Source organism: Muscardinus avellanarius, assembly GCF_963383645.1.
Source record: "Muscardinus avellanarius genome assembly, chromosome: 1".
NCBI lineage: Eukaryota > Metazoa > Chordata > Mammalia > Rodentia > Gliridae > Muscardinus > Muscardinus avellanarius.
The window spans coordinates 234,146,591-234,174,108 of NC_137786.1; the positions used below are offsets into that span (position 1 = coordinate 234,146,591).

The 27,518-nt window shown below is 56.4% G+C and overlaps 3 protein-coding genes across 5 annotated transcripts; 1 reads left to right on the forward strand and 2 right to left on the reverse strand.

The window, feature by feature from the left end:
* Positions 1 to 4,687: 4,687 nt before the first annotated feature.
* GPR152 (G protein-coupled receptor 152) lies at positions 4,688 to 6,523 on the reverse strand (the record flags this gene model as incomplete). The annotated part of the gene is made up of 2 exons (XM_080693529.1): positions 4,688 to 5,299; positions 5,420 to 6,523. The coding sequence occupies 2 exons, from the start codon at positions 6,521 to 6,523 to the stop codon at positions 4,688 to 4,690; spliced, it is 1,716 nt and encodes a 571-aa protein (XP_080549655.1).
* Positions 6,524 to 8,663: 2,140 nt separating this feature from the next.
* LOC308261551 (calcium-binding protein 4-like) lies at positions 8,664 to 14,403 on the forward strand (the record flags this gene model as incomplete). The annotated part of the gene is made up of 9 exons (XM_080693545.1): positions 8,664 to 8,756; positions 9,260 to 9,457; positions 9,546 to 9,784; positions 10,130 to 10,535; positions 11,142 to 11,172; positions 11,256 to 11,399; positions 13,779 to 13,888; positions 14,135 to 14,282; positions 14,375 to 14,403. The coding sequence occupies 9 exons, from the start codon at positions 8,664 to 8,666 to the stop codon at positions 14,401 to 14,403; spliced, it is 1,398 nt and encodes a 465-aa protein (XP_080549671.1).
* A 4,369-nt stretch (positions 14,404 to 18,772) lies between these two features.
* Positions 18,773 to 22,901, reverse strand: TMEM134 (transmembrane protein 134; the record flags this gene model as incomplete). Of its 3 annotated transcripts, none has more annotated exons than XM_080701490.1 (7): positions 18,773 to 18,855; positions 18,925 to 18,978; positions 19,072 to 19,116; positions 21,132 to 21,208; positions 21,296 to 21,355; positions 21,834 to 21,898; positions 22,728 to 22,901. In XM_080701490.1, 7 exons carry the CDS (start codon positions 22,899 to 22,901, stop codon positions 18,773 to 18,775), a joined length of 558 nt encoding a protein of 185 aa, XP_080557616.1. The 3 variants fall into 3 exon arrangements, with proteins under 3 accessions (XP_080557616.1, XP_080557614.1, XP_080557615.1); XM_080701488.1 differs by having other exon boundaries at positions 21,296 to 21,382; XM_080701489.1 differs by lacking the exon at positions 19,072 to 19,116 and having other exon boundaries at positions 21,296 to 21,382.
* Positions 22,902 to 27,518: the final 4,617 nt, after the last annotated feature.

Genomic DNA, 27,518 nt, shown 5'->3' on the forward strand with positions numbered 1-27,518 from the left:
GACAGGGGGCGGGGGGCGGGGCGGGGCCGCGGTCACGCGCGGGGGGCGGGGCGCGGCCGGGAAGCTCCGCCCCGCCGCAGCCGGCGGGAGCTGCAGAACCTCGGTCGCGGGAAGGCTCCCCGCAGCCCCGGGGCGGGGGGCGAGCCGAAGAGGGCCGAGCCGGGACGCCTCTTAGCCCTAACGCCCCGCCCCCAAGTGCGGTGTACACAGTTTCACTGCCTGGTTGTTTTAATTTTTTTAGACTTTCACTGAACAAGGGTGAACACTGTGTTTGTTTGTTTATTTATTTATATCCAGGTTTACTACCCTGAGGTTTATTACCCCCACGCCCAGCTCCAAAGAGCTGGCTTCTTACTGAATAGTGGAAATGCAGGTCTATCTTCCTTGTCATCTCCATAGAGGCCCGGAGTCGGTCCCCAGGCCTCCCCCTCCAGTGACAAGGCGCCCAGACAGGCCTCCTCAGACCCACCCTGTCTGTCTCACCCTGAGGGCCCCACAGGCAGCGCTGCCCCTCCTCCCTCAGGTCTGTAGCCCCGGGCCCTGGGCACCTCCCTCCTTCCTTCCTTGAATGTCCACTGCCCTGGGTGACCAAGGAATGACAGCAGAATCCCTTTCCCAGGAAGAGAAGGGGGCGAGGGAAGGAGGAGAAGAGGCAGAGGCTAAAGGAGGCCTGTCTTGGGCTGCACGAAGCCCCCTTGTGTGCTGGAGGACGGGCCAGGGCCTGTGCCCATCACCCTCCCTTACCATGCCCTGCCCAGGGTCACTCAGCCCGGGTTCAGCCCCATCTGCTTGGCGTGGAGTCCTGTTTCTTACTGCCCAGGCCAGCGGTGGGGACTGCAAAGCAGGAAGGGTGCTTGACTCAGGCAACAGGCTGGATCTGTGCCCGCCAGCCCCTGTAGCCTGCTCTCTAAGCCTCCGAATCCTCATCACCCTGCTCCTGTTACCCACTCCCACCTGTCTTACCCCTCGGAGCACCTGCCACCCGCTGCTGCCCTCTCCCTGTGCGTGGCCCAGAGATACCGACCTCCTGGCCCCCAAACAGCACACCACCTGCACGCCACCCCAGGGCCCCGGCTGCCCTATTTGCATCTCAAGTACTTCCCCGGGTCATTTATTTGTTTATTTGTTTATTTTTAGTATTTCAAAGAATCCAGGGGTACTCTACCACTGAGCCATACTCCCTAGCCCTGTTTTATTTTTAATTAATAATTTATTTATTTTTGCAGTACTGGGGATGGAACCCAGGGGCATTCTACCTCCTAGCTACACGCCCCCCCCCGCCCCCAGGGTCTGATTTTTTATTCTTTATTTTGAAACAGGGTCTCACTACGTTGCAGAGGGCCTCACTAAGTAGCCGAGGCTGTCCATGAACCGCGATCCTCCTGTCTCAGCCTCCCGAGTGCTGGGATTACAGCATGCCACCACACCTGGCTTATTTTTTATCTTGAAACAGAGTGCCCCTAAGTTGCTGAGGGTATTGCTAAGTTGCTGAGGCTGGCCTCAAACCTATGATCCTTCTGTCTCAGCCTCCCACATATCGGATTACAGGCGTGCACTGCCACACCCAGCGCCCCAGCTCTTGAAAAGCCTCCGTCCCTGGCTTACACCAGGTCTCCACTCAAGTGCCACCCCCGCCCTCCCCTTTTTGGCCCTTACTTGGTCCCATTGCGTTAGTTCCTAATTGATACCAGATGCAACGTTATATTATTATTTGTGTATTTGCTTTGTGTCTGCTCTGCCCCCACCCCCAGGATGTCAGCAAAAGGAGGGCAGGGATTTGGTTTTGTTTCTCCAGCTCCCAAGAGACCCAGCACCCTGTCTGTGAACAGGGTGTCAGCCGAGTGAGTGAGAGGTCTACAGCCCGGAATGCTCAGTTGAAAAATATTCATGTTCACAGTTCTCAGAATCCACGTCTGATCTCGGCAGGAGGGAGCAGGCCATCTTTCACCCTAGAGAAGGGATTTTCCCAGAAGGCAATAGGAGCCTGACCCAATGGGGTGTGTTGGGGTGAAGTGGGGACTGTGGGATGCCTTGGGGGTGAGCCCTCCCTTCATGGTCCTGTTTCCTCCAACACAAGCCTCCTCTGGGGGCCATTAGGAGAACTCCTCTTTACCCTGCAAAACCCTTCAGGTCGCTGCTTAGATAGTAATTACCCATCATGGGTGAGATTCCCCTTTGGAGGTGAGGCGGGACCATGCCCCCAGAGGTTAGGTTTGGAGTGTAGACCAGAGTCGAAAGCAGGTGGCTGGTACTGGGGATTTGTTCCCTGAGCTGCTGGCCATAACTTTGGGGAGCTGCGTGCAGTGTCGCACATCTGTAATCCCAACACCTTGGGAGGCAGAGGTATCGGGGTGACAGGTTTGAGGCAACTTATTGAGACCCTCAACAACTTAGAGAGACCCTGTTCTCACAATCAAAATAAAGAGGGTTGGAGGTGTAGCTCAGTGTTAGAGCATCCCTGGGTTCAGTCCCCAGCACCGAGAATAGAAAAAGTGTGAGGACCCCTACCAGGGGCAAGGAGGGGCACCGCAGAGGGACAGGAGCCCAGGCCCTGCTCTCTGGCTGTGTGTGCTCCGGTAGCCCAATGCAGGAAGGCCAATGCTTATCGTGTGGAGGAGGAGACTGTGGCAGAGAGTGGGGACACGTGGCAGCGGGCAGGCCACCTACCACCAAGCCTCTGGCCATCGGTTCAGTATTGCTCTCAGGCGTGGCCAAGGCCTGGGCTTGCCCACTGGTATAATCAGATTAACAGCTGACAGTTTATTTTTTTGTGTGTGGTACTGGGGATGGAACCCAGGGGCATTCTACCTCTGAGCTGCACTCCCCAGCCCTATTTTTAATTCTTTATTTTGAAACAGGGTCTTGCTGAGTTGCAAGGGGCTTCACTAAGTGGCTGAGGCTGGCCAGGAACCACGATCCTCCTGTCTCAGCCTCCCGAATGCTGGGATTACAAGCGTGCGCCACCACGCCCGGCTCTCACGATTTTTAAGAGCACTGAATTCGGTGCCAGGCAAAGATCCAAACGCTTGGTAGAAATCACTCGTTACTGTGATCTCCATTTTGCAGATGGGCAAACCGAGTCCCAGAGAGGCCAGGAGCTTGGCTGAAGTCCACACTCTTGGGGCATACGAGGAGCCAGGGTGCAAACAACCCTGAGGGGCATCAGAAGCCACAGCCTGGACCCCACCCATGTGTCTCCAGAGCAGAGCGCAGGCGAGGAATGCATCTGGCAAGTGCTCAGCAAAGACTTGTGTGATGAATTCAATAAATTCATGCCTGGCCAGAAATCCTCCGCTGCCGGCTCTGGTGCCTATGATCCCACCACTAAGACGTGCTACCAGGATCATATCTCTGTTATCACCACCGTGACTCCCCCCCACCAGCAGTCCTGCAAGGACAACACTATCCCCCAGCCCCATTTTGCAGAAGAGGAAACCGAGGCTGAGAACCACCCAGGAACCAGAACCCAGACCTGACTGCATCGCTCTCAGATGGCTGTGCCGCTCAGCACCTCTTTACCAGGAAGCAGGCCCAGGGAGGGCGGCGCTCACTGTCAGAGGGGAAAGAGCTGAGGCTGATCTCTGAACCCGAGGGCTGGGAGGCAGCTGCCAGCGGCGGCGGGCAGGAGGCTGCGTGGGAAGGGAAGCCAGCAGGAGGAGCGGCGTCAGCATCCCTTGTTTTTTGCCGAGTCTGCAGCTAGAGAGGAAGCCCTGGCTCGGCCCGAGAAGCCCCAGTGACTTCTGGGACCCTGGGTGCCCAGAGCTGTCTGCTCCTGGACAGCGTCCTGTCTGTGTGTGTCCTTGGGCTTGGATAGGGGGAGGTTGGAGCCAGGGGGCCCTGTCCCCGCAGCGCTCCCCCCATGGGATGCTACTTTGACCCTGGAACGGAGTGGGACCTGGAGTCCCTCAGAGCACGCCCAGGCGCAGAGGTGGCTCCGGCTTTTCAGCTACCTGACAGTCTGCACCCAGGCCACCACAGGATTCCGGGCTCCAGCTGGTGGTGGCTCTCCACCTGCCTCCTCCTGTCCCCTGGGCCTGCATTCCAGTGAAGGACACGGGCAGCTGTTCGCTGAGCGCCGCCATGTGCGAGGCTCCTGTGGGGCCCCTTTCTCATTTAAGCCTCACAACAGCAGATGAAACAGGAGCTCAGAAAGAGAAGGAACAGCTTGTCCAGGCCACCCAGCTAGGGTGTGGCAGGGCCACATTTGAACCCAGGCCTGATGGCTCTTGCCTCCTTCGGCTGCCTGGCAGAGGACGCCCTGCCTCAGCCTCGCCGCCTGCTGGAGGCTCCGGATTGGTGGAGAGGCTTTGGCCGTGCCAGACTAGCCGGTGGGCCAGGAGAGCCTTGGGTTCCTGCTTGGGAATCCTCTCCTGGGGTCTCGCTCAGTAGGATGGAGATGTCGGAGGAAGCAGGTGTCTGGGGATGTTGGAGGACAGAACCCAGTGGTACACCGCAGCAGCTCAGGAGGGCTGCGGGCGAGAGTATGTTCTGGGGACACCATGGAAGAGCTTGGAGGGACCATGCAGGAGACACGTGACGAGCTGTCGGGGACTTTCGGAGCCTCCCTTCACTTCCCCCAGGCCTGCTTCTAGGCCCGAGGACTTGGCGGGGTTTTCAACGATGATGCTGATGCCGTCCTCCAAGGCTCCTGCCTGTTTGACTGGCTGGTTCTCTGGCTTCACGGCCCTCAGGTGGGGCCTGCACTGGGGGCCTCCTCTGGGGGGGCACTGCTGGCGCCTTCTCCTTCGGGAACAGCCTCGGTCGCTGTGTTCTCAGGAGAAGCAGGGGTGGGATCTGGGGGTGGGCTGGGGGAAGCTTCGTCACAGGAGCTGGTGGCAGAGGCAGGGGTCTGGGCCTCAGCACCCAACTGTGCCTGAGCCACGGGATACGACGGTGGCTGGGCCGCGGGGTTCTCCTGAGGCTGGGTCAGGGGATCCGACGGTAGCTGGGCCGTGGGGTTCTCCTGAGGCTGGGTCACGGGATCCGACGGTGGCTGGGCCGCGGGGTTCTCCTGAGGCTGGGTCAGGGGATCCGACGGTGGCTGGGCCGCGGGGTTCTCCTGAGGCTGGGTCAGGGGATCCGACGGTGGCTGGGCCGCGGGGTTCTCCTGAGGCTGGGTCAGGGGATCCGACGGTGGCTGGGCCGCGGGGTTCTCCTGAGGCTGGGTCAGGGGATCCGACGGTGGCTGGGCCGCGGGGTTCTCCTGAGGCTGGGTCAGGGGATCCGACGGTGGCTGGGCCGTGGGGTTCTCCTGAGGCTGGGCTGTGGGATCTGACGGTGGCTGGGCCGTGGGGTTCTCCTGAGGCTGGGTCACGGGATCCGACGGTGGCTGGGCCATGGGGTTTGCGTGAGGCTGGGCCCCAGAATCTGATAGTGTCTGAACCATGGGGCTCATCTGAGGCTGACTCACAGGATTCAACCGTGGCTGGACTGTGGGGCTCACCTGAGGCTGGGCCCCAGAATCCGACCGTGGCTGGGCCTCAGCCATTGGTCCTGGCAGAACCAGACCCTCGGTGGCCACCGGGGTCTGCGGCTGGGCTGGCGTGAAGCTGACTGGCTGCTCCTCGCAGAGGGCGGCCACGAAGGAGGAGAACACGGCGCGCAGCAGGGCCCGGAGGTCAGTGCTGGCCATGAGGCAGAGGAAGGGGCTTAGGCAGCTGTTGAGCAGGATCAGGTAGTCGGAGTAGACCAGGGCCTCCCAGAGCAGGTAGCCAGGGTAGACGTCCCACAGGAAGGCCAGGTAGAGCAGCTGTGCCAGCTGGTAGGGCAGCCGCAGGACCACGTAGGCCGACAGGATGGTCCTGGCCACGCGGGCGAAGCCGTGGCAGGCCGCGGGCCGTGGCTGATGGCGGCAGCAGGTCCGGCAGGTGGTGGCCTGGGTAAGCACGTGGCAGGCCAGCAGCAGGAGGAACGGCAGGAAGCCCCCCAGGACCTCAAGTATCCTCAGGGGCAGCTCCTCGCTGTCCCAGAAGTCCAAGCAGATGACGAGGTCATACCACCAGACGATGGCCTCGGGGAAGACCAGCCACGGCACGCTGAAGAGCGTGGCCAGCACCCAGACCCCCGCGCAGACCCAGAGGGGCAGACGGGCCGGGCGGCGCCTAGGGTACCAGCGTGGGCACAGCGCCAGCAGGCAGCGGTCCAGGCTGAGGGCCGCCAGGAGGAAGAGGCCCGAAGAGTAGGACACGCCCCACAGGAAGTAGTAGAAGCGGCAGGCGGCGGTCCCCAGCGGCCAGTGCCCTCCATGTTGGATCTCCAGGATCTGGAAGGCCGCAGCCGCCAGGAACAAAAAGTCGGAGAGGGCCAGGCTGAGCAGGAGCAGCGCCAGCCTCGTGCCCGCCCCATGCCGGGCCTGCGAGCCCGCCAGCCATGCCATCAGCCCATTGGCCGGCAGCCCCAGGAGCAGCAAGGCCACCAGGAAGACGGTGTCCCAGCCGCCCTGGGGGTAGTAGTCCTCATCATCGAACTCTGTGCGAGGCCCACGGCCAGCAGCGCCTACGTTGGCTTCCATAGCAAGGTCCATCTGGGGTCCCCCATGTACTGATGGACACAGACTGGGCATCTGCTGAATGAATCAATGAATGTGTGAATGACTGGGTATGAGAGAGTGCTGTGTCTCTATGGAAACCACTGTCTCTCCCTGCAGCTGCCTTTGGGGGTAGTTAGCTTGTGCCAGGAACTTTAAATAGATGACCTCGTGAAGTCCTTCTACTATCTGTTTCATAGGGGACGGCAAGGTTCATTGATCAGTGACCCAAAATCATGGGCAGGAAGGGAGGTGCCAGGGCTCAAGCCATTCATAAGCATTTTTTTTTTTTTTCAGGTCTGGGGATGGAATCCAGGGGCATTCGACCTCTGAGCTACACCCCCTGCCCTATTTTTTATTCTTTTTTTTATTTTTTATTTTTTTGGTGGTACTGGGGGTAGAACCCAGAGGCTTTCTACCTCCGGGCTACACTCCCAGACCTATTTTATATTTTATTTGGAAACAGGGTCTCACTAAGTTGCTGAAAGCCTCACTAAGTAGCTGAGGCTGGCTTCGAACCCGTGCGATCCTCCTGTCTCAGCCTCCCAAGCGCGGGAATTACAAGCGTGCGCCACCACGCCCGGCTTTTATTCTTTATTTTGAAACCGGGTCTCACTGAGTTGCAGAGGGCCTCACTAAGTAGCTGAGGCTGTCCGCGAACCACGATCCTCGGGTCTCAACCTCCCAAATGCTGAGATTACAAGCGTGCGCCACCACGCCCAGCTTTTCATAAGCATTTTGACACAGGGAATCAATCTATTTGTCCGTGTAGACAAATATGGAGTCTTTCAAACATGGAACCTGTTGAATCAGGTTCAAGTAAATTATTGTAGCTGGGTTTGGTGGTGCACACCACTTGAGAGGCTGAGACAGGAGGATTGCTGGTTCACGGCCAGCCTTAGCCACTACTGAGTGAGGCCTCGGCAACTTAGTGAGATCCTGTTTCAAAATAAAAAGTAGCCAGACATGGTGGGGCATGCTTGTAATCCCAGCATTCGGGAGGCTGAGACAGGAAGATTATGGTTTGTGGTAGTCAGCCTCAGCTACTTAGTGAGGCCCTTCACAACTCAGTGAGACCCTGTTTCAAAATAAAGAATAAAAAAATAGGGGTGGAGGTATAGCTTGGAGGTGAAATGCCCCTGGGTTCCATCCCCAGACTCGCCAAAAATAAATTAATAAATAAAAAGAAAAAAATAGGGCTGGGGTGTAGCTAGGAGTTCAATTTCCAGTATCACAAAAGTAAATAAATAAAATAAAATAGATCTGGGGATGTAGCTTAGAGATAGAATGTCCCTGGGTTCCATCCCTAGTACCACAAAAAATAAGAAATAAAAAAATATATATAAAAAGGCTGAGTGTGTAGCTTGAAGATAGAATGGCCCTGGATTCAATCCTTAGTACAGTTAATAAACAAATAAACAAATGTAAAATTTCTATATGAACTAGGAGTGGAATCCAGTCAAGTATAGTGGCACATGCCTATAACCCAATAATGTGTGGCTGAGACAGGAAGATTGCAGGCTCGAGGCCAGCCTCAGCAACTTAGCCAGCCACTCAGTAACTTGGTGAGACTGTTTCAAAATGAAAAATAAAAAGGGCTGGGGGTAGCTGGGTGTGGTGGCATACGCCAGTAATCCCTGTACTTTGGGGGCTAAGAGAAGATGACCACAGGTTTGAGGATGGCCTCCACAACTTAGACCCTGTTTCAAAAGCTAAAAAATATAATGGGGCTGGAAGTGTAGCTCAAAGGTAGAATGTCTTTGGATTCAACTCCCAGAACCACAAAAATAAATAAATAAAAATAAAAAATAGGCCTGGGGTTATAGCTCAGAGCTGGAACAACACTGGGTTCAATCCCGTGTCTCTCTCTCTCTCTCTCTCTCTCTCTCTCTCAAAACAAGTAACAAAATGAGCTGAGAGTGTAGCTCAGAGGTAGAATGCCACTGGGTTCAATCCCCAGATTAAAGGTGGGAGAGCATCCTAGGGTTCCAGGGAACACAGTTTGTGAACCACTTGGCCAGCTCTTCCCAAGAACGCCCCTCAAGGCCTGATATTCTGGAGTTCAAGTGTAGAAAATCCCAAGAGGGAAGGAAGGGCTCTTGGTTTCCTGGACCCATAGGAGTCTGAGGGTGACCCCATGCCAAGGGTGCTGTTTGGAATATGGGTGAATCTGAGCCTGAGTGCCCTGGCAGGCCGCGGCCAGGGGGATGGTCCTGGGAACAGCCAGCCTGTGTGTCTCCGGGATCCTTGGCTCCCCTACACCCCTTCCTGCTTCCCAGAGCTCAGGCACAGATGACTGCATTATCCCCCGGAACTACTAAATCAAGAGGGGAGAAGCCAGCACTCAGGAGGCTGAGACCGAAGGATCGCGGTTCGCGGACAGCCTCAGCTACTTAGTGAGGCCCTCTGCAACTCAGTGAGACCCGGTTTCAAAATAAAGAATAAAAAATAGGGCAGGGGGTGTCATTCAGAGGTAGAATGGCCCTGGGTTCCATCCCCAGAACCACAAAAAAGAGGGGGTGGAGCAGGGAGCTCTGTGGGGTGACAAGGGTGAACTGGACTGGGGGGGCACCCAGTTCTGGGATCCACCCACCTCTTGCAGCTGGCAGGGGGAGAGAGCATTCCTGGAGGGTAGAAAGGCTCTGGCGGCCCAGTTAGGGGAGGGACTAGACATCCCAGCAGGACCAGGTCTTGCCCGGCCCTTCCCCACCCTCGGGGCTCTTCCTCAGGCAGGTCCCCTCCTGCAAGCTCCAGCCCCTGCTGGATCAGAGCCCTTGGGTACCCCTCCGCCAGGCTCTGGCCCACAGTGTCTGGCTTACCTGTGAGGCTCAGGCCAACGGCCAGAAGGAGCAGGGCATGCTGCCTGCGCGGGGCCCAGCCGCCCACCCGGCCGCACACCGGGGCCTGCTGCATGGCACCTGCGACAGGAAGGCGGGCGGGCAGGAAACCCAAGCTGAGAGGACATCAATCATTCATGGGGCTGCTCTCCGGGAAACCCTAACCCCGGCCTGCCCGGTAGGGCCAAGTGACCAGCCAGGGCCCCCGTGGTGGCCCCCTGCAAGGTCCCCCCTCCCCCGACGTCACACCCCTGCCCTCAGGTGGCATTCTCATGGCCCAGGCTGTTCTTGCCAATGTGACCTGCTCTTCACTCCAGCCGAGAGGCAACCCGCTGGGGCCTCGGGGACCACTCATCCCACCCCAGCCTTTGCCCACTCCCTTCCTCCGGCCTGAGGTGCCTTCCCTGGTCTTGTCTGCTGGGTGAGATCCTGGCGGTGTCCTGGGCTGAGTGCTCATTTTTCAGTGATATCTCCCTCATTTCACAGATGGGGAAACTGAGGCTGGGTGTGCTGAACTGGTGGATCTCCCGGGTTAGAAGCCGCCGAGCTGGGCTCTGAAGCTCATGGAAGTCACCGTGTTCTGGCCCTTGTTCTGAGTCTGAGGACAGTCCTCCTGACCCATCTGGCGCTGCCCTGGCCACCCTGGAGCAGAGGGCAGGGATTAGGTCCTGCGTGCCTGCCTTGCTCTCCCTAATCCCCCTCATGGCCCCACCCAGGCGATCGGCTCTAAGACTGGGGGTGCATAAGCAGCTTTATGGGTCCCCAGAGCCAAGGGTGTCCAGGGGAGCGGTGTCTCTGAGCCTTCTTTCCCTCCCCACATGGCCACAGAGCACAGCCCAGATGCGGCCCCCAGCCCCCAGAATCCCCCTGTGGGGGTCGTGACTCCCGGGAGTGGTGCCGAAGACCCCCCCTTGACTAGGAGGAGGAGCAAGAGGGACAGGGGACTTCGAGGGTCCCGGAAGGGCACCCCTGGGGAAAAGACCCCTGTCCAGGGTCCCGAGGCCCCAGCAAGCAGCAAGGACCCTCCAAGGACCGGAGAGGAGCCGGGAGGGGCATCCCCCCCAGCCCCTGGGCCCGCACCCCGCCGCCAGTCCCACCGGCATCGTCCTGATTCCCAGCAGGAAGCTGCTCAGAGGGCCTATGGGTCCCTCCTCAACCGCGTCTTCGGGAAGGTGAAGGGGAGCCCGGGCAGGGCTGGGGGCCTGAGGGTGGAAGTTCCTCTTGTGCAGGTCAGCCCTCCCTGCCCCTGAGGAGCCAGGTCTCCTGGCCCCAGGCTGGGTTTTTATTTGTTTTGTTTTGTTTTTATGCTCTTCTGGCTGGGCGGGTTGGGCTGCAAGTGCAGCGGGCAGAAGTGGATCTCAGGCTGGGGCCCTGCAGGAGCCCACTCAGGCCCCACTTAGGGGGCTCTTTGTTCCTGGGACCCACAGGACTTTATTTATTTATTTAGTGGTACTGGGGATGGAGCCCAGGGACCTTTTCTACCTCTGGGCTATACTCCCAGACCTATTTTATACTTTATTTGGAAACAGGGTCTCACTAAGTTGCTGAGAGCCTCACTCAGTAGCTGAGGCTGGCTTCGAACCTGTGCGGTCCTCCTGCCTCAGCCTCCCAAGCGCGGGGATTAGAAGTGTGCGCCGCCACGCCCGGCTGACCCACAGGACTCTAGCTGCTTTTGCCCACTGTGGTTAGCCCTGGTCAGGCCCATAGAGGCAGGGGCTCTAGGCAGGCGGGCAGACAGAGCCATGGCTGGCCTGGGACATGCTGGCTTCTCCCCACAGGACCGCGAGCTGGCCCCGGAAGAGCTGGAGGGTGAGTGGCCCTCCTGATTGCCGGGGCGGGTGCAGGAGGCGTCCCCGGGCCTGGCCACCTGGCCTCACCTCCCTTCCCCGCAGAGCTGCAGGCCGCGTTCGAGGAGTTCGACACGGACAGGGACGGCTACATCGGCTACAGGGACCTGGGCGACTGCATGCGCACCCTGGGCTACATGCCCACGGAGATGGAGCTGCTGGAGGTCTCACAGCACGTGAAGATGCGCAGTGAGCGTGGGGCGGGCCCTGGGCCTCTCCCTGCCTCGGGGTTCAGGGAGGTCACAAGGGGTGGGCAGGTGACTTGTGAGAGTCCAGGGGGGTGATGGGAGGAAGGAGCGGACTTCGACCTGCCAGATGCTGGACGCCAGGTCCAAGCCCCAGCCTCTTGGTGTGGCAGGGGGCCAGGGATGGCAGCCGGGTGATCCCAGCCCCTTGGGACTTGGGCCAAGGTGGCCTCCGTACACCTTGACCCCTTCAAGCCAAGCTTGTCTTGCCTCGCTGGCCGGGTGCCTCTGACTTAGTGATCAAGTGCTCTCCGCAGGGAAGAGCCACCTGGCTCGCCCTCTGTCTCTCACCTGGAATACGGTCTCCGGAGGCTCAGGGAGCCCCGAGTGACAAGACCCTGGCTGCCCTGTCACCGTGGGCTGGGCAGCCCTGGTGCTGAGGCAAACACTGGTATTCCCTTCATTCTGAGTTTTTTTGTTTGTTTGTTTGTTTGTTTTTTTGGTGGTACTGGGGTTCCTGGAAACCCTTCTAACTCCGGGCTACACTCCCAGACCCCTATTTTTATACTTTTTTATTTGGAAACAGGGTCTCTTTTTTTTTTTTTTTTTTTTTTTTGGTGGTACTGGGGTTCCTGGAAGCCCTTCTACCTCCGGGCTACACTCCCAGACCTATTTTTTACATTTTCATTTTGGAAACAGGGTCTCCTAAGCCAGCGGGGCTGGCTTCGAACCTGCGCGATCCTCCTGTCTCCGCCTCCCAAGCGTGGGGATTACAAGCGTGTGCCACCACGCCCGGCTTTGGTTTGTGTTTGGTTTTGATACTGAGGGTTGAACCCAGGAACATTCTACCTCTGAGCAATACCCCCAGCCCTCTTTTATTTTTTGTTTTGAAACAGGGTCTCACTAAGTTGTGAAAACCTCACTAAGTACCAGAGGCTGGCTTCGAACCTACGATTCTCCTTTCTCAGCCTCCGAGTATTGGGGTTACGAGTGTGCACCACTACACTCAGCTGTGAGTTTTTTGTTTGTCTGTTTTGTTTCATGGTACTGAGGATTGAATTTAGAGATATCCTATCTCCAAACTACACCCTCCAGCCCTATTTTTTATTTTTTATTGGAAACAGAGTCTCACTAAGTTGCAAAGGGCCTCACTAAGTAGCTGAGGCTGGCCGCAAACCTGCGATCCTCCTGTCTCAGCCTCCCAAGTACTGTGATTATAAGTGTGAGGCACCACACCTGGCTTTTTTTTTTTTTTTTTTTAGCTAGGAATTGAACTCAGAGACGTTCTACCTCCGAGCTACACCCCCAGCCCTATTTTATGCTTTTTAAATTTTGAAACAGGGTCTCACTAAGTTGCAGAGGGTCTCACTAAGTTGCTGAGACTGACCACGAATCTGCAATCTTCCTGTTTCAGCCTCCCAAGTACTGAGATTACAAGTGTGTGCACCACTATGCCTAGCTTCCCATGGGGTTTTTCTTGTAGTTTCCACAATGGGCATGTGATTTATCACTGACGTGCACATTGAGAGCTGCGCTTCCCCCCCCCCCCAAAGCTGTTATTTGACCAACGGTGTATCTAGGACTAAAGCCTTCTTTCTAGGGCTCAGTGCTGCATTCCCCGGAATCCCAGCACTTGGGAGGCGGAGGCAGGAGGATTGCAGACTCAGGGCCAGCCTCAGCAAGTAGCAAGACCGTCAGCAACTTAGCAAGACACTGTTTCAAAATTTAAAATATATGCTGGGCTTGGTGGCGCATCTTGTAATCCCCGCGCTTGGGAGGTGGAGACAGGAGGATCGCGCAGGTTCGAAGCCAGCCGCGCTGGCTTAAGAAACCGTTAAAAAAAAAAAAAAGTATAAAATAGGTCTGGGAGTGTAGCCCAGAGGTAGAAGGGTTTCCAGGTACCCCAGTACCACCAAAAATAAATAAATAAGTAAAAATAAAAAGGGCTACAATTGCCCCTGGGTTCAATCGTGTGTGTGTGTGTGTGTGTGTGTGTGTGTGTGTGTGTGTGTTAGAACTGAGGGGCTGGGGCATGGCGGTGCTTCTGAAGGGTCACTCATGGCCACCTGCTAGGCTGGGCTGCAGCCCAGGATGGCCATGAACTTCAACCCTGACGATGCGCTCTCGTGGCTAGGTCCTGTCAGACTGGTCTCAGGAGGGAGAGGGAGAGTTAGAGCCAGGGTTTGGACCCCGGCTGCGGGCTCCAAAGCCTGGTGTCTCTCTCCCCGACTTGGGCGCTTTGCTGAGAGCACAGGCAGCCCGCCCCCGGCCCCCGGGCCCTGGGAACGGCGCAGGCCTTCCTGCGCAGGCGCCTGGGCAGGGCGCGCCGTCCACTGCAGTGCCCCTTCCTGAGCCACGTGGTGACGCTCTGCTGGGTCCGCAGTGGGCGGCTGTGTGGACTTTGAGGAGTTCGTGGAGCTCATCGGCCCAAAGCTGACGGAGGAGACGGCGCACATGCTCGGGGTTCGAGAGCTGCGGATCGCCTTCCGAGAGGTGCGCAGGTGGCAGCGAGGGCCGAGGGCATCCCTGTTAGGAGACCAGGGGGCGGAGCCAGCCCCGGAGGTCCAGAGCCCTGCAGGTGGAGGGGCTGGGGCCTAGAGATGAGAGGGTCTGTCTCCTTCCCAGCGGGGCTGGCCAGCAGGCAGCCTCGGGAAGCAGGAGGCGCCAGGATGGCGAAGGCTGGGTGTCGCCCGCAGGAGCAGCTCTGCGTGCGAGGCGCTGAGCCCTCCTCCACCCTAGTTTGACAGGGACAGGGACGGATTGATCACGGTGGCCGAGCTGCGGCAGGCAGCGCCCGCTCTGCTGGGGGAGCCGCTGGAGGGTACCGAACTGGACGAGATGCTCCGCGAAATGGACCTCAATGGGGACGGCACCATAGACTTCGACGGTGAGCCTCCCGCCCGGACGCTCCTCCACCCCGCCAGCACCCACGTGGCCGGAGCCCCGAACATCCTGGAATCCCTTCCTTCTCTCACGCAGAGTTTGTGATGATGTTGTCTGCCCACTGAGGTGCCAGCAGGGGACGGCCTGTTGCTGGGGCCCCAGACACCAGCTGGACCAAGGCTGCACCCCCACCCCCGGAGAGACCCCGGGATGCCAGGGACTCCCGGCCCCAGACTGTTCCTTTCCTTGGCAATACCTGTTCAAGCGGCTGCTTGGAGAGTGCCACCTGCAACACCCTGGGCTCCCGACTCCAGGCCCACCAGGAGCAAGATTCAGACCCCCCCCCCCCCCCCCCCCGCCGCCAGTAGGGGGTTCCCTAGAACTGGCAGTTTTCAAATAAGGGGCAGTGTTAAGGAATCCCCATAACATGATGAGTTGAGAACGTGGCCAGACCCCGCCTGCTCCTTATATCCACTGTGGGTACAAAATGTTTTTGTTTTAAAGTGAACTTGAAGCTGAGCGTGGTGATGCACGCTTGTAATACCATTATTTGGGAGGCCAAGACAGGAGGATCGCGGTTTGCGGACAGCCTCAGCTACTCAGTGAGGCCCTCTGCAACTCAGTGAGACCCTGTTTCAAAATAAAGAATAAATATAGGGCAGGGGGTATAGCTCAGAGGTAGAATGCCCCTGGGTTCCATCCCCAGTACTGCAAAAAAAAAAAAAAAAAAAAAAAGAAAAAAGAAAAAGAAAAAAAGAAAAAAAAAGTGAATTTGAGCCAGGTGTGGTGGTGCATACTTGTAATCCCTGTACCTGAGAGGCTAAGACAGGAAGATCACAGTTTGCAGACAGCCTCAGCTGCTTAGTGAGGCCCTCTGCAACTTAGTGAGACTCTGTTTCAAAATAAAGAATAAAAAATAAGGCTGGAGGTGTAGTTCAGAGGTAGAATGCCCCTGGGTTCAATCCCCAGGACTGCAAAATAAATAAATAAATAAATAAACAAACTTGATTGCCTGCTGTGGTCGAACATGCTTTTGCAGATCTGGGGATGGAACCCAGGGGAATTCGACCTCCAAGCTACACCTCCTGCCCTATTTTTTATTATTTATTTTGAAACTGGGCCTCACTAAGTAGCTGAAGCTGTCCCCAAACCACGATCCTCTCGTCTCAGCCTCCTGAACGCTGGGATTATAAGCGTGCGCCACCACGCCCCGGCTTCGAGCACGCTTTTAATCCCAGTACTTGGGAGGCCGAGACAAGAGGATCACAAGTTCAAGGTCAGCTTCAACAATTTAGAGAGGCCCTCAGCAATTAGTGAGACACTGTTTCCAAAAAAAAAAAAAAAAAAAGGAGCTGGGGGTGTGTGTAACTCAGAGGTAGAATACCCCTGGGTTCAATCCCCAGTATACTCCTCCCCCCAAAAAAGAGACCAAAGACAAAAAGAAATCAAGCTGGGTTTATGGTGGGGTTTGGGGACGCTGACCCCACAGGGTTTCAGACCTGGATAGAGGCTTCCAGGCCTGGGCTCTCACATCCATGTGACAGGTCCATGTGGGTCTGAGAAAAGGGACAGGAAATGAATCTCCTGGATACATTCCAAGGTCCCAAAGGGCTGCCCTGTCCCTGAAAGGAAGACTACAAATCGATGTCCACCAACCGGCCTGAGACAGCGTCAAGGGTGCAGCTGTGTAGAGACTTGAGTGGCAGCCAGCCGTTCTAGAGACAAAAGCACAATGGAAGAAGCCAGGTGTGGTGGTGCACACCTGCAATCTCAGTCCTTGGGAGGCTGAGACAGGAGGATCCCTCACTGGGTTGAGGCTGGCATCAGCAACTTAGGGAGAATCTGTTTCAAAATAAAAAAAATAACGCCAGGCGTGGTGGCGCACACTTGTAATCCCAGCATTCGGGAGGCTGAGACCTGGAGGATCACGGTTCGCGGACAGCCTCAGCTACTTAGTGAGGCCCTCTGCAACTCAGTGAGACCCGGTTTCAAAATAAAGAATAAAAATAAATAAATAAATAAATAAAAATAAAAATAAAAAAAGGTTCAAAGCCAGCCTCAGCAACTTAGCAAGGCTCTCAGCAACTTAGTGAGACCCTGTTTATAAAAAAAAAAAGCCGGGCGTGGTGGCACGCACTTGTAATCCCAGTGCTTGGGAGGCTGAAACAGGAGGATCACACAGGTTCAAAGCCAGCCTCAGCTACTTAGCGAGGCTCTCAGCAACTTAGTGAGACCCTGTTTTCAAATAAAATATTAAAAAATAGGTCTGGGAATGTAGCCCAGAGGTAGAAAGCCCCTGGGTTCCATCCCCAATACCACACACACACACACACACACACACACACACACACACACACAAAGAGCCGGGTGTGGTGGCGCACACTTGTAATCCCAGCATTTGGGAGGCTGAGACAAGAGGATCACGGTTTGAGGACAGCTTCAGCTACTACTTAGTGAAGCCCTTTTTTTTCTTTCTTTTTTTTTTTTTTGTAGTACTGGGGGTTGAACTCAGGGACATTCTACCTCTGAGCTACATCTCCAGCCTGATTATTTATTCTTTATTTTGAAACAGGGCCTCGCTGAGTTGCAAAGGGTCTCATTAAGTAGTGGCTGAGACTGTCTTTGAACTGCAGTCCTCTTGTCTCAGTCTTCCAAATGCTGAGATTACAACTGTGCACCACGACACCCTGCCCCAGCCATATTTTATTTTTGTTTTGAAGCAGGGTCTTGCTGGATTGCTGAGGCTCATCTTGAACCTGCAGTCTCAGCCTCCCAAGTACTGAGATTATAGGCATGAGCCACCATACCCGACTTGAAATGTAAGTCTGTGATAATCTCATACTACAAATTTTCGGCTTGGGTTCTGCATTATTTTTTCTTTTCCCAGTTTTTATCTAATTAAGAGTACTGATCAGTGACAAATTAGAAATGTAAACGGGCTGGGCATGGTGGCGCACGCTTGTCATCCCCGTGCTTGGGAGGCGGAGACAGGAGGATCGCGCAGGTTCGAAGCCAGCCGCGCTGGTATAAGAGACCCTGTTTCAAAAATATAAAACAGGTCTGGGAGTGTAGCCTCGGGGTAGAAGGGCTTCCAGGAACCCAGTACCACAAAAAAAAAAAAAAAAAAAAGAAAAGAAAAGAAAGAAAGAAAAAAAAGAAATGTAAAGGGGTCCTTGCCCACAGCTGGTTTGGGAAGCGCTGTTTGAGGAGTCTGCATTGGAAGGGAGCTCCTGAAAGTGCCTCAGGGGGTGCGGAGGGCGGAGGCCTGGGAGGGGTGAGCAGGAGCGGCAGGCCTGGGTGCTCTCGCAGAGGGTTCAGGGCTCTCGGGGTGCCCACTACCCCGATGCTGCAGCCTTGGCGCGCAGTCCTAGGTGCACTCTGTTTGTGAGAGCGCCCACTCTCCTTAGGTTTGTCCTTTGGTTGGCAGGCAGGGGACTCCAGCCCAGTTCTCCTCTCCCCCTCGGGGAGGGAAAGGGTGCTGGGAACTTGGCTTGTGTTTCTCTCACAATCCCCAGCTGGCTCCCCTCTGTAAAATGGACCCATTCTCAGGCCTCAGGCTCCTCATCTGTAAAACAGGCTGATGCCAAGTCAGAGGCTGGGTTAAGCGCTTGGCGCGGAGCATGTGCCGTAGCCTCTTGAGAGCCCGACGCACGTCGCTGTTCTGAGCCCGGCCTTCAGCGTTCTCAAGGACTCTGGTTTGTTCCTTGGTTCCTAAGATCCCAAGATGCTCTGATTTCCCCAAACCCTGAGATGGTCTGTTTCTAATGTTCCGTGGCTCTTGGGGCCTTCGACGGCTGAGCCTCGCTGTCATGACGCCCGCTTCCCACGCCCTCTGGCCCCTGGTTCTCCCAACCTCTGGGCTGGGAAGTAGGACGAGGAGCCCAGGGGGCCGGGCCACTGCCTCCTGGTGGCCCACATTCAGGGCTGGCTGTGGGAGCCTGGGGCCCCAGAGCCAAGCTGGAGCCAGGCAAGCAGCCTCCAGGCCCCAGGCCGCCATCGCGGGCGGGACAGATCCTGGGGCTGCCTCTATCAGCAGACAGGGCGGCCGGAGGTGGGGGAGGCTAGACCTGCCTCTTGGGGGCCCAGCTCTGCCCCTCAACCTACTGGGACCTTGGGCAATCCCAGCGCATCAGAGCTGTCCCGTACACCGAGAGAGGCCGCTGTTCCTTGATGCCCTTCGGCCCAGGCTCTGGCCCTTTCTCAGCTGTTTGGAAGGGGCTGCGGGCAGGTTGGTGGGCTGGGCCAGGAAGGAGTAACTGTCCCCGCTGGAATTAACTATCCTTTTATTAGCACAAAATAACATCAACCCAGCCGCCCCTGGACCCAAGGATAAGTGAAGGCACAGTCGGCGAGGGGCGACACTCCCTGGTCAGGCCCGCGGCCCAGGCTTCGGAGCACTCCTGCGGCCCGGGCTGGAGGCCGGGGGGCGCGCCCTCCGCGGGGCGGCCCGGGGCCGGGCCTCGGTCCCAGGCGTCCCGACGTCCCGCGGCCGGCTCACTTCTCGAAGTAGGGCAGGTAGAAGAACTGGAAGCCCCGGTGGCCCTTGACGGCGCAGTAGATGAAGATCACGTGGTAGACTGCGGGGCGGGGCCGGTCAGCTCGAGCCCCGCCCCGCCCCGCCCCGCCCGCCCGCCGCCCGCTCGCACCTCCAGGGACCAGCAGCAGGAAGCCGGGCACGAAGAAGATGGCGCTGGAGACACCTGCGGGGGGAGGCGGGTGAGCTCCGAGCTGGAACATCCTGCTGGGCGCTGGGAGGGCTTGCCACGGGCCCATGGGCCCCGGGGGGCGCTCACCTGGCGAGGGGGCCACCTCCAGTCCCACGCCGACCAGGATCAGCACTGCACACAGAGGGGCCGCGGGAGGGGTGAGGGCGGAGGGCGGGGTATTCCACCCCCGACCTGCTGGGGCCTGAGCGGGGCCAGGGGCGAGGCCCTCCCCAGGCAGCTCCCCAAGCTCTCTAGAGCAGGCCGGCCCGGAAAGTGTCTGTGAAATGACAGGGTTTTGTCTGCTCCTTCGTGGGGCCTTTCAGTCATTGAACAAACACAGAACACCTGCCAGCCTGGTGCGGGGGGGATTCAGTGGCGGCTCTGCCCCAGGTGGTCAGGACAGCAGGGAGCCAAGAGGAGCCTCCAGGTCAGCCTGGGGCCCCTGAGAGGCTCCCTGGAGGCAGTGACAGGACGCTGAGCAGGGCAGCAGCAGCAGCGATCCCACTTAACTCAGGGACCCTTACCAGGCCGGCCAGCCACCAGGCTCAGCTGGTCACAGCACTGCCTGTCACCTTGACCAACTCAGAGGGTTTAGGTGGACGATAGAGGCTGGCTGACTCTAGAGGATTTCTGTAGGCATCAGTCAGGCAGAGCGGACAGATTCCAGACACGAGTCTGGAGGAAACTCGGGGCTCGCTCCTTCTCTTTCATTCTTTCTTTCTTTCTTTCTTTCTTTCTTTCTTTCTTTCTTTTTGTGGTACTGAGGATGGAACCCAGGGGCATCTACCTCTGAGCTCCACTCCCAGCCCTATTTTTTTATTCTTTATTTTGAAACAGGGTCTCACTGAGCTAAGAGTCCCACTAAGTAGCTGAGGCTGGCCTTGAACTGCTATCCTCCTGTCTCATCCTCCCAAGTCTGAGATTACAAGTGTGTGCCATCACTCCAGGCTTATTTTATATTTTCTTTTTTTTTTATTTTTTGGTGGTACTGGGGTTCCTGGAAGCCCTTCTACCTCCGGGCTACACTCCCAGACCTATTTTTATAATTTTTATTTGGAAACAGGGTCTCCTAAGCCAGCGCGCGCGGCTAGCTTCGAACCTGCGCGATCCTCCTGTCTCTGCCTCCCAAGTGCGGGATTACAAGCGTGCGCCACCACGCCCGGCTTATTTTATATTTTCTAAGTTATTGTGCGTTGGCCTCAAACCTGCCATCCTCCTGTCTCAGTCTTCCAAGAACTAGGATTACAGGCATGACCACAGCACCTGGCTGAACTTAGGGCTTTCTAATGCTGCTTGTGTCTGGCACGGCTGGGGAGGATGGGCCTGCGGGCCCAGGGAGGGATGTGGGCTTTCGTGGCGGTAGATCCCTTTTTCAGACCCAGAGTCCTAGATCTCCACTTAGAGGAGCGGTGGGGGGTACTGCAAGGGGGGTGGCACCGCCTGTTACTCGAGGGGCCACCACAGACTGTTGTGTGCTTTGTGTACTGCCCAGAGCATCTCAAGAAGGGGCCCCAGCCCCCCCTGCCCTGACTCAGGACAGCGGTGCGCTCTGTGCTCCCATATGAGGCCTCTTCTAAGTCCTACAAGCTCCCTTTATGAGCCTTATGGCCCCAGGCCTGGCAGTCGCAGATGTGGGTTCAAACCCCAGCTCATCTTCCTCCCAGCTGCAACCTGAAGGAGCCCCTTCTTCTGCCTGAGCCCATGTTCTCATTTCTAAAGCTGAGGTGATAACAAGGCTTCCCTTGCTGGGTAGTGGGGTGAGCGCCAGCGGCCAGCGTGAAGCAGGGCAGGGGCTATTCCCTGCACTTGACCGGAGCTGGGCCAGGCTTTCTGTCTGGGGGCCTGGGGTGTGTAGGGGGCTAGACTTTCCTGGAGAAGGAAGGGAGAGAGATCCAGGATGGCACCCAAAGCTGGTTCTCCTTACGGACCCCTCTTGATCCAGTCCTCCTCAGCCCCATAGAATAAGGAGCCTGGTAGTCAGCAACGTTGGTCTGTGAGATCTGCTTTTTCCAGGCCTCCGTTTCCCCCATCTGAGCAATGTGGTGGAGAGGTCCTGGTCACCTCTCCAACTCAGAGGAGGTGTCTGGATCAGGCTGAGGAGTGGACCAAGGGGAAGCAGAGAGGCCAGGGCCCTGAGGGGCACTCACCCAGCCCCAGCAGCAGGAGCAGGAAGGAGGCCAGCACAACCCGGAGGTTCTTCTGGATCAGGGGGTGCTGGATCCAGCTGGGTGGTGGAGAGCAGGGTGGGCGTGAGAGATGAAGGGTGGGTGGGGCAGGGCTGGAGCTCAGGGCTGGGTGAGGAGGGTCTCACCTGCAGCAGGCGCTGTAGGAGCGCTGAGAGCTGCTCACCGTGCTGAAGGACCACTGGGAGCTGCGGATGGATGTTCGGCCAGAGTCCCTGAAGAACAGAGGCCCAGTGAGGGGTAGGGGAAGCCGGAAAGGGATCCCTTTGGGGCAGGGGTCCAGATGAGGTATGCACGTGCCTGCGTGCAGGTACCTGGACTGGGCCCTGAGAGGGGACAGGGGACAAGATTAAGGGCTGGGGTTTTCTGCAGGACTTGGGGTGGGGAGGATGGGACGAGAGGTAGGAGTTCCGGCAAGGCCGTGGGAAGGTGGGGCCAGACTAGGCTGGGGGTGGGTACAGGATGAAGAGCCCGGTGGGACAAGGTAAAAGAAACTAGGCACTCGGAAGGCAACCCTGTTGGACAGGGGACCCCGTGAGGGAGCAGAACTAGGGATCCTCCTGGGACAGATGTGGGAGAGCTGAATGGAGTAGGGTGGGGAGACCCTGAGGGCAGGAGCCAGAGATGTGGGCTTGGGGTTAGGGTGGGTCCCCACCTGGCCCTGACCTGGTGCTGGATCCCCCATCTGGTTCCGGAGGGGCCTGGGCGCCATCCTCATCATTTTCCAGATTCTGTTCCAGAACACAGGGTTCAGAGGGTTGCTGGGCTCGGGCTCCTCACCTCCCCCTCAGGAGAGGAGAGCAGCCCACACCACCTGCCGCATGGCAGCTGCTCACCTGGCCCTTGGCCCTCCCAGCAGAACGGGTTTGATGACTCACAGAAACTGAAACCAGGTAGGCAGTGGGTGGGTGCCGGGGCTTGGGGGCACAGGAGCCCGCAGGGGTCTGCTGAGTGCTCACGGCACGGGGCCAGGATCTCTCAAGTTTTGGAGACAGGGTGAAGCTTTCGGGATGATACTCCAGGGGCATGGTGTGTCTTGATTTGGGGTGGTAGGGGGGACCAGCCCAGGTTTCCCAGGTTTGGGGCATAGGAATCTGATTCAGAGCCCCAAGGAAAGGATCCTAGGCTTGGTAGAGGTTATCTGGGAAAATGAGGCTTTCTGGTTCAGTAGCAGTCAAGGGGTGAGCAAGGATTCGGGTGAATGGGAGCCTCCAGCCTTGGGAAGCGGTAAAATGGGGTGGGGGCTTTAAAAAGAGAAGGGGCCGCGGGTTTCCTTTATATCGTCTGGCCTAGGGCTCAGGGCTTCTCCACCTTGTGTGGACAAGGTCTGGTTCTGATACTGAAGGGCTCCCCGAACCCAGCGGGGGGAGAGGTCAGTCCCCGGGGTGGTGGGCTCTCCACTGCGGCTGAGGGCAGAGCTCCCGGCCCGGCTCCGGCTCTCCGGGCTGGGCACCGGGATCGGAGCTGAGAAGGTCTGGGCTGGGCGCGGATCTGGGGCCACTCCGGGGGCCGGCCTCCCGCTCGGCCGGGGACAGGGGCGCGGTGGGCCGGGCCGTTCACCTGGTAGCGCAGCCGGGACTGCTTGTCCTCGTCAGCCACCTCGAAGCGGGCCCGGCGCTCAAAGTGCAGCGGCCCGAAGCGGGCGACCCCGCCGGGCTCGGGCCCAGGACCCGCGTCCTCCAGGGACAGCTCGAAGGCGTCATCGATGCTGAACTGGGGCCGGGCGGCGCTCATGGCCGCCGCCCGCTCAGGAGCCCTGCGCCGCCGCCATCTGCGTCCGCCAGCCCCGCGCCGCCGAGGCCCCGCCCCCCAGCGAGGCCCCGCCCCTCCGGGCGCAGACCCCGCCCCGCCCCTCCCCTCCGCAGGCCAGAGCTGCCGAGCGCCGAGCGGACTGGCGGTGGGCCGCGCCTTGCCCGTGCACGGTGGGCCCGCGGCGCCACCCAGCGGCAGACTCGGAGGATGGCAGCTGGTCTCTGCGCGAGTCCTGGGGCCTGTTTGCGTCCCAGCTGGACCCCCCAGGGCCAGGGAGACCCCCCCCGGAAGCCCTCAGTGAGGCTCTCCGCAGCAACAGCAACAAAACAGGATCTCACTAGGTTGCAGAGTGTCTCCCTAAATTGAGAGGCTGGTCTTGAACCTGACAGGGACAGCTCCAGGGTCCTCCAGTCTCTTGATCTTCCTGTAAATCGCAAATACTGGGATTACAGACATGTGCCATCATGCTTGGCTGGTATGTTACTTTTTTTTTTTTTTGGTGGTGGTACTGGGGATGGAACCCAGGGGCCTTCTACCTCCGCGTTACACTCCCAGACCTATTTTATATTTTATTTGGAAACAGGGTCTCTTAAGCCAGTGAGGCTCGCTTCTAACCTGCGCGATCCTCCTGTCTCAGCCTCCCAAGCGCGGGGACTACAAACGTGTGCCACCACTCCCGGCTTGGTATGTTATTCTTTTTTTTTTTTTTTTGCGGGTCTGGGGATGGAACCCAGGGGCATTCGACCTCTGAGCTACACCCACAGCCCTATTTTTTATTCTTTATTTTGAAACCGGGTCTCACTGAGTTGCAGAGAGCCTCACTAAGTAGCTGAGGCTGTCCGCATACCGCAATCCTCCGGTCTCAGCCTCCCAAACCCGGGGATTACAAGCATGCGCCACCACGCCTGGCTTGGTATGTTACTCTTAAATCAATTTTAAAACTTTTTTTTTTTTTTTTTGGTACTTGAGGATTGAACCCAGAGGCATTCTACCTCCAAGCTATACTCCCAGTCCGATTTTATTTCTTAATTGGAAACAAGGTCTCACTAAGTTGCTGAGGCTGTCCTGGAACCTGCCATCCTCCTGTCTCAGCCTCCCAAGTACTGGGATTACAAGTGTGTGCCACCATGCCCAACTTTAAATAAAAATTTTAAAGGGGTTGAGCATGTATCTCAGTGAAAGTCAGGGGTTCAATCCCAAACACCAAACAAAAACAACAACAACAAAACCCTTTCTTAAAGTATGCTGATAAACTTCTCCCGTGCTTAAAACTTCCCTAGGTTTTCCATTGCAGTTAGAATAAAATCTGAGTGCTTGGCCAGGGCCCACACAACTCTTTAATCTCTGGTGCAGTTTCCTTCTCCCCACTCTCAACTCCTCAGTGTCCCTGTCCTGCCCCACCCACTCAGTCACAGTGACCCCCTCCTTCCCTCCTCCTCTTTCTCCTCCTTTTCCTGCTTCTCTTCTTTTTCCTCCTCCTTCTGTACTGGGGATTACACATAGAGGCATTGTACATCTGAGCTACACCTCCAGCCCTATTTTAATTTAATTTTATTATTATTATTATTTTGGTACTGGGGATGGAACCCAGGGGCATTCTACCTCCGAGCTACAACCCAGCACTATTTTTTATTCTTTATTTTGAAACAGTCTCATTGAGTTGCAGAGGGCCTCACTAAGTAGCTGAGTAGCTGAGGCTGGCCATAAACCTGCAAACCTCGTGTTTCAGCCTCCCAAATCCTGGAATTACAAGCATGTGCCACCATGCCCAGCTTTATTATTTTTTCTTTTGAAACAGGGGCTCACTCAGTTGTTGAGGCTGGCTGGCTTACAGTCTTCCTGCATAGAAAATCTCTTCTCACTGATGTAGGACAGAATAGGTAGGTCGGGCGTGGTGGCCATGGTTGTAATCCCAGCATTTGGGAAGCTGAGACCGGAGAATCACGGTTCGCAGACAGCCTCAGCTAGTTAGTGAGGCCCTCTGCAACTCAGTGAGACCCGGTTTCAAAATAAAGAATTAAATGCCGGGCGTGGTGGGCACGCTTGTAATCCCCGCGCTTGGGAGGCAGAGACAGGATTGCGCAGGTTCGAAGCCAGCCGCGTGCACTGGCTTAGGAGACCCTGTTTCCAATTAAAAATGTAAAAATAGGTCTGGGAGTGTAGCGCGGAGGTAGAAGGGCTTCCAGGAACCCCAGTACCACCAAAAAAATAAATAAATAAATAAATAAATAAATAAATAATTAAAAAATAGGGCAGGAGGTGTAGCTCAGAGGTTGAATGCCCCTGGGTTCCATCCCTAGACCTGCCAAAAAAAAAAAAAAAATAGGGCTGGGGGTGTAGCTGGGAGGTAGAATGCCCCCGGGATCCACTCTTAATACTACCAAGAAAGAAAGAAAGAAAGAAAGAAAGAAAGAAAGAAAGAAAGAAAGAAAGAAGAAATAAATATAGCCGGGCGTGGTGGCGCACGCTTGTAATCTCTGTGCTTGGGAGGCAGAGACAGGAGGATCACTCAGGTTCGAAGCCAGCCGTGTGCGCTGGCTTAGGAGACCGTTTCCAAATAAAAATATAAAATAGGTCTGGGAGTGTAGCCCAGAGGTAGAAGGGCTTCCAGGAACCCCAGTACCACCAAAAAAAAAAAAAAAAAAAAAAAAAAAAAAAAAAAAAAAAAAAAGGGAAATATGAGTGCTGAGTGTGGTGGCACATGCTTGTAATCCCCGCACTTGGGAGGCGGAGACAGCAGGATGGCGCAGGTTTGAAGCCAGCCTTGCTGGTTTAAGAGACCCTATTTCCAAATTAAAAAAATAAAAAATAGGTCTGGGAGTGTAGCCCGGATGTAGAAAGGTTTCCAGGAACCCTAGTACCATAAAAAAAAGAAAGAAAGAAGAAAGAAAGAAGAAAGAAAGAAAGAAAGAAAGAAAGAAAGAAAGAAAGAGAAAACTAGAACTTAATAAAAAAGCCTTAGTAGTAGAAGCTTCAGCCTCTACTCCACAAACCAGTTTTTTCCAGGCCTAACTCTCCCAAATTCTGGGAACTCTGTAGATCTAGAGTTAACAAAAAGAAACTAGAATTTCCTGTGCATTGATGATAAGATAGATATGATATTTGAAGATACCTATAATTTAGAACACGCCAGCTTATCTGTCAATCAGCTAATGAGGACCCCAAGCAGCCTGAGGAACCTGAGGTTGGCAGACCACTAGGCCACCAGACTACCAGGAAGTGCCTCAGGACTGCTGGACTGAGATCATCCACTCTGAAGCTGACCAGACCACCAGGAAGTGCCTTGGGGATGACCGGACAGAGTCATCCTCACACCCCCCCTCCAGCCCGGCCTCACCACAGTCCCTTCTAAGAGCCCTGCACTCCCCAAGATGCCTTCCTCCATTGAAGTGATGAAGAAAACATATCTTTTTCCTTTCTTTTGAACATATATTTCTTCCCTTACCCCCAAATAAACCTCTGTTCGTGTCTCTGACTGGCGTGTGCTGAAATTCTTTTCTGTCGCATTAGCCAAGGACCCTGCGGATCCCAAGGTCCTGAGCCGAGGACTCAGCCCGGCATCACCTCAGGCTTCCCAAAGCCAGCGAGCACCCCACCTTGCTCCCCTCCCAGCGGGCTCCCGCATCATCTGTGTCCCTGCCCATCACCTCGCAGAGCCGTCCCTGACCCTGTGATGTAAAGTCAGTTTCGGAGCCGGGCGTGGGGGCGCACGCTTGTAATCCCCGCTCTTGGGAGGCTGAGACAGGAGGATCGCACGGGTTCAAAGCCAGCCTCAGCTACTGAGTGAGGGTTTTGGTGACTTAGTGAGACCCTGTTTCCAAATAAAATATAAAAAAATAGGTCTGGGGGTGTATTCATTTCGAGTCACCCCCCATGCCATTTATGGCATGGGGCTGTATTTCTATTTTCTGTATTTCTATCTTTCTAATAAACTTCTTTAAATCTTAAAAAAATAAAAATAAAAAATAGGTCTGGAAGTATAGCCCAGAGGTAGAAAAGGCCCTGGGTTCCACCCCCAGTATCACAAAATAAATAAAAATAATTAGAAAGTCAGTTTCCCAGCACAGTGAGCTTCCCTGAGAGGGTCTTATTTCCCACGGTTCAGTTCCCCACCGTGTCTACAGTACCCAGAACAGTGCCTGGCACTGGACGTCCATAGTAGAGCTGGGATTTGGAGCCGTGTCCTGTAGTCACCCCAGCACTCGCCCTTCACCCCCACCAGCCCTCTAACTTTGGGGTCTCACCTACAGAGTCGACTCAGTCCTACGCAGCCTATGACACCATCACAGTGCGTGACCTGTGCCCCCCCCCCCCCCCGCGGCAAGTCTCCTGCGTGGCTGTGTTTGCAATTTACAAACCTGGCGTCAGCTATCAAGCGCATTCTGTTTACGTTTTGCCTCAATCCCTCAACCTTAATGATGCCCACGGGCCTCTCGGGTGTGGCATGTGTCAGACACGTTGAACTCCCAGGGCTTTTATTATCCCCGTCCCTCCACAGCGCCACACTCAGGTGGGCCCGGCACCCGTCACACACGGTCGGCACCAAGGTCTTCCTCTGTCTCCGTGTGGCAGCGGAGGCCTCTCCCTGGAGGGCTGGTG